Here is a 6,000-nt window from a genome sequence, read left to right as displayed (position 1 = left end):
CCGCTGTCCACCCCACCTGCCCACGCCTATCACCCTTACCCATGCTGACACCCAGTACCCCCATGGGTGCACTGGGTGCCAGCATAGGCGTGGGTGACAGGTGTGGGAAGCAGGGAGGACAGCGGGAGCTGACAGTACAGTGTACGTATAGGGCCCACTCTCAGCTATACTTAGTATAGCTGAAAGCTGTGGTGGGGGCAGCGTGTGTTGCGGCAGGCAGCGGAGATATTCAATTAAGATGTAATTGAAGATCGCAAGAAATAAAATATTGACGTGGGACCTTTTAGAGGATATTGGCATGGGTTCATTTTTTTAAAAGATACAGGTAAGTATTTCAGGTTAATTAAGATTAATAAAGGACTTTTTTTGTTGTGCTTTTATTACATTTAACCCTTTGTGGAAATGGGTAAGTGGTACTTTGCACCCCTATAGTTTGTAGTCTGGCTGTGAAGCAGGTAACATCTCTCTGCTCTCTCTCCCTTCTGGAGATCAGCATCATCTGCAGCACAAACCATCATCTGCAGCACAAGAACCATCATCTGCAGCCCAGACCAAGTACGATGGCGGCACGCACAGATGCAGCGGCTTCATGCTACCCACATTGGTGCTCTCTTCTATTAATTTTCTTCCTACTGACCTTCACCACCTCACAAGCAAAGGCCAGCATCCACTACAATCACCAGGAGCTTCTACAGATCGGATCAAGCAGCACAGGAGATTACTTCAACACAGAATCAATACCGCAGGAGATTCTCAGATCACCGGGACTTTTGTTAACCACTGCTATCCTCGGAAATAGACGGGGCAGAAAGCGAAGCAAGAGGAAACAAAAGAGAGGTAAGCGATCAGGACTGCTAACTAGACTGAGAGCTACTCCACAAAAAAACCCTCTTCCTAGCACACTGCTTGCAAATGTGAGATCCCTCGCAAATAAAATGGATCCGACTGGATATCTCCACGTATAAAACTATGAGAGACTGTTGCCTTTTGATTTTTTCGGAGACACGGCTGGACCCCTCCATACCAGACGCTGCAGTTGAGCTTGCAGGTCACACGCTTCACTGTGCTGATCGAACGCATGATTCTGGCAAGAAAACAGGTGGAGGACTATGCGTTTATATCAATAATGCTTGGTGCACTAATGTAACCATAATCAACAATCTTGTTCACCTGATGTGGAATATCCAATGCTGAGATGTCGACCGTTTACCTACCCAGGGAACATACAGTTATTATAATTATGGCAGTGTACATTCCACCTCATGCCAATACTAAGTCAGCAAATGAACAGCTGTTTGATGTCATTAGTAAGCAACAGAACTCACAGTCTGATGCAATTTTCATCATTGCTGGAGATTTTAACCAAGCAAATCTTAAAAAGGTATTTTCCAGATTTTATCAGCATGTGGACTGTAAAACCAGAGGAGAAAACACCTTGGATCATGTCTATACAAACATAAAAAGTGCCTATAAGATTACCCCCCCCCCCTTTCCCCCCCCCCCACTGGGACAGTCTGACCATCTATCTTTGTTTCTTATTACCGCATACAAAGCCATTATCAACACTGCTAAACCAATTAGCAAGTCTGTTAAAGTCTGGCCTGAGACTGCCGTCTCTCAGCTCCAAGATTGCTTTGAAAATACAGATTGGGATATTTTCTTTCATGAAACAGACCTGGAGACGAGTACTTCCTCTGTATTGTCATATGTTAATTTCTGTGTGGACACCATCACTGTCAACAAAAGAATTACGGTTTACCCAAATCATAAACCATGGATAACAAAAGAACTCAAGGAACTTCTAAAGAATAGAAACAAAGCTTTTAAAATACAGGACAAAGAAGCATATTCTTCAGCCAGAGCAAGTCTGAAAAAAGCATACGAAATGCAAAATTTAAATACAAACAAAGGATTGAGGAAAACTTTGAAAATGACTCAAACCCAAAGAGGATGTGGCAAAGCATTCAACTATTCACAGATTACAAAAAGAAGAATAGCACTCAATATACACTGGACAATAACATCCCCAGCCTAGCAGAGGAACTTAACAACTTCTTTGCTAGATTTAAAAAAGACAACAATCGGCCTCCAACTTTGGGCCCACTACAGACTCACAGCCTTTAATCCTTCACATACATGAAGTGCAGCAAGCACTCACAAATATCAACACCAGGAAAGCTGCAGGTCCTGATGGTGTGCAAGGACGTGTGCTCCAGGCCTGTGCTGGTCAACTAGCGAAAGTTTTTACACAAATATTCAACCTTTCTCTGTTCTTGGGTGTAGTCCCATCATGCCTTAAATCTACAACCATTGTGCCAGTCCCAAAAAAATCCTAGGATAACCTGTCTTAATGATTATCGACCAGTTGCTCTAACCCCTGTCATCGCCAAGTGCTTTGAACGACTGGTAGCCACACACATCAAGGCCTCCATCCCAGCAAATCTAAATTAACACTTTGCTTACCGAAGAAATAGATCGACTGAGAATGCCATCTGTGTAGCTCTCCATGCTGCCCTCTCACACCTGGAAAAGCCCAACTCCTATGTTAGGATGCTCTTTGTTGACTACAGCTCAGCATTTAACACCATTGTACCTAGCCAGCTGATCAACAAACTCCATGCATTAGGTCTTGCTCCCTCCATATGTACTTGGTTATTGGACTTCCTTACTAATCGCCCTCAAACTGTCAGACTAGGAAAACAGACATCCTCCACCCTTAACCTGAGCACTGGCGTGCCACAGGGCTGTGTATTAAGCCCTCTCCTCTATGCACTTTTCAGCCATGACTGCCAGCCTATCCATACCTCAAACATAATTGTTAAGTTTGCAGATGATACGACTGTTATTGGGCGTATATCAGACAATGAGGAAGCTGCATACAGAGAAGAAGTTAGGAACCTGGCTGCTTGGTGCGACATTAACAACCTGTTATTAAATACAAAGAAGACCAAAGAAATTATTCTGGACTTTAGGACCACCAAAAAGACCACTCACCTACCGCTAATGATCAATGCAAAGGCTGTGGAGAGAGTTTCCAGCTTAAATTTTTTGGGAGTCACCATCGCAGAGAACCTGTCCTGGGCTGACAATGCTTTAGCTCTAACTGGCAAAGCACAACAACACCTCTACTTTCTGAGAAAACTAAGGAACAAACATCTGTAATACCTGGCATGGCTTGTATAATTTCTTCTCTTCCTTGTTACTATCACTATGTTCCCTATATGCACCGTGGGGTTGTCATGAAAAGTAATTTTGTTGTGTTACACAATGACAATAAAGTGAATTGAAGTAAACTCATTTCTCCTGGGAGGAGATGGGCATCTGGGGGACTTAAAGGGGACTCCCAGATGCCACCATGAACCCCCAAGGAGTTTTTGCCCTCACCTCCTCCTGGGGCACTGGAGGTGAGGAATAGCCCTTTGTCCATGGATTGGACAAGGGCTGCGGGGAGGGGGGAGGCGGCTTGGCCCCATTCGGCCGGGGCTCCCCATTTTGGCTGTCCCAGCCTACATGGGGACAAATGTATACTTTTTTTCTGTGAAACTTTAAATTGATTTTCTCAAAAACTATAAGGTCTTTTTGAAAATGTTTTATCCTCTTGTTCCCACTGGCAGGGATACTCAAATCCGAATTCGGGGGAAACCCGGATAGTTGCTATCCGGATTTCACCCAGATACCTGTGCGGGCTGGGGTCAAGCTTACCTGTCTGACGTCTTCTTCAGTCTGTCCCTTGGCGCCTCCCAAGTTGCAGTCCATGTGGCGGTCACGTAAGTACAAACACTTCCTGCTTCTGGTTTGAAGGAGGAAGTGTTTGTAATCATGTGACGCACGTGGAACGCATTGTGGGAGGCGCCGTGGGAAGGACCGAAGAAGATGTCAGACAGGTAAACTTGACCACCGCCAGGCCCGCACAGGTATCTGGATGAAATCCGGATAGCAACTATTCGGGTTTCACACAAATTTGGATTTTAGCACCTGTGCAAATAAGGGTGCGTGACCACCATGTGCCTATATCAGTGCGCCTGTGCAGACAAGGCACATGACTGCGTGATCGCAACATGCTTTAGAAGCGTCACAGAACACGTCTGACTATTGTTGCTTATGTGAAAACGCTGCACATCATCTCATATTTTGACTAGTGTTGTAGATAGCAACACTCGCATGGCCAGTCTTCAATGAGAATGTTATGGTTAGACAGCAACACTCTCCATGAGAATGTTATGGTTAGAAATATCTCATAGCCAGTTTTTGATGAGAATGAACAAATGTGTTATTTTGAATTATGACTGCCAGTGTTGTAATGAACTATCATAGAACATCCAATACTAAAAGAAGCTAACATATATACTGCGAACAGTAAACTCTTATCAATCAATCAATCAGACATTCATGTCACTTTTGTATCTCATATGGGGACTTTGCTATTAACGTTAAAGTCAAATTCGTGATCACAGCTGTGATCACGGATTCTGGCTGTAATCACGGTTAAAATCCTAGTTGAATTCGGATTTGGGTATGAAATCCGGGTCACGACCATGGCATTTCTGGATTTTTATACTGCTTACTGATTTACTCGATCCATGATTGGGGGGGGGGGGGGGGGGAAGGGGTTCCGAGCACCACTGTAAATAGCTCTCAGGGTAATTTTGTAAAAAAAAATCTGTTGACCACCTCCGCACACCTCACAATGACACACTGTGATGTGGTAGCTGGATGTTCCCCGTAATATACGTGCCTGCTGCCCCCCCCCCCCCCCCTTCGCAGTATAGGTAGCCAAGGATGGCACAACCAGCACTAGGTAGCCAAAAAGTGTCCCTCTCACTAAAGGTAGCCAGAGATCCCCTCTGTATTGATAGCCAGAGAGGCCTCCCAGTATAGGTAGCCAGAGAGGGCTCCCTGACTATAGGAAGTCAGAGAGAGAACCCCCAATTTAGACAGCCAGAGAAGGCCCCCCATTATATGTAGTCAGCGAGGGGCCCCGAACGGTTCGCCTGCGAACGGTTCCATGCGAACTTCAGTGGTTCGCGTTCGCGTCCCACAGGCGAACTTTTGCGGAAGTTCGGTTCGCCCCATAATGCACCATGAGGGTCAACTTTGACCCTCTACATCACAGTCAGCAGGCCCAGTGTAGCCAATTAGGCTACACTAGCCCCTGGAGCCACTCCCCCCTAATAAAAGGCAGGCAGCGGCGGCCATTATGCTCACTCGTGTGCCTGCGTTAGTGAGAGTAGGGCGAGCTGCTGCAGACTGTCTCTCATAGGGAAAGATTAGTTAGGCTTAGCTTGTTCCTGGCTGCATACCTGTTCTGTTTAGTGAGCCCACCATACCTGTTCTGTTCAGTGAGCCCACTGGATACGTGCATACCTGTTCAGTGAACCTGCCACTGCATACCTGTTCTGTGAACCCACCACTGCATACCTGTACTGCGAACCCACCACTGCATACCTGTTCAGTGAACCCACCACTGCATACCTGTTCAGTGAACCCACCACTGCATACCTGTTCAGTGAACCTGCCACTGCATACCTGTTCTGTGAACCCACCACTGCATACCTGTTCTGTGAACCCACCACTGCATACCTGTTCAGTGAACCCACCACTGCATCCCTGTTCAGTGAACCCACCACTGCATACCTGTTCAGTGAACCTGCCACTGCATACCTGTACTGTTCAGTGAACCTGCCACTGCATACCTGTTCTGTTCAGTGAACCCGCCACTGCATACCTGTTCTGTTCAGTGAACCCTCCACTGTATACCTGTTCAGTTAACCCACCACTGCATACCTGTTGTGTTCAGTGAACCCGCCACTGTATACCTGTTCTGTTCAGTGAACCTGCCACTGCATACCTGTTCTGTTCAGTGAACCTGCCACTGTATACCTGTTCTGTTCAGTGAACCTGCCACTGCATACCTGTACTGTTCAGTGAACCCGCCACTGCATACCTGTTCTGTGAACCCGTCACTGCATACCTGTTGTGTTCAGTGAACCCGCCACTGTA

The 6,000-nt window shown here is 46.2% G+C and overlaps 1 protein-coding gene across 1 annotated transcript in view; it reads left to right on the top strand.

Moving 5' to 3' along the window:
• The first annotated feature begins 560 nt into the window (after positions 1–560).
• Positions 561–6,000, top strand: part of LOC137548458 (vomeronasal type-2 receptor 26-like) — a 42,467-nt gene continuing 37,027 nt past the window's right edge. The window contains exon 1 of the mRNA XM_068271156.1: positions 561–837. Within this exon, the coding sequence (XP_068127257.1) occupies positions 561–837 (277 nt within the window). The remainder of the gene's footprint in view (positions 838–6,000) is intronic.

Source organism: Hyperolius riggenbachi, chromosome 1 (genome assembly GCF_040937935.1).
Source record: "Hyperolius riggenbachi isolate aHypRig1 chromosome 1, aHypRig1.pri, whole genome shotgun sequence".
NCBI classification, from domain to species: domain Eukaryota; kingdom Metazoa; phylum Chordata; class Amphibia; order Anura; family Hyperoliidae; genus Hyperolius; species Hyperolius riggenbachi.
The sequence above is the reverse complement of the archived record's forward strand: the minus strand, read 5'-3'. Positions and strand labels throughout refer to the sequence as shown.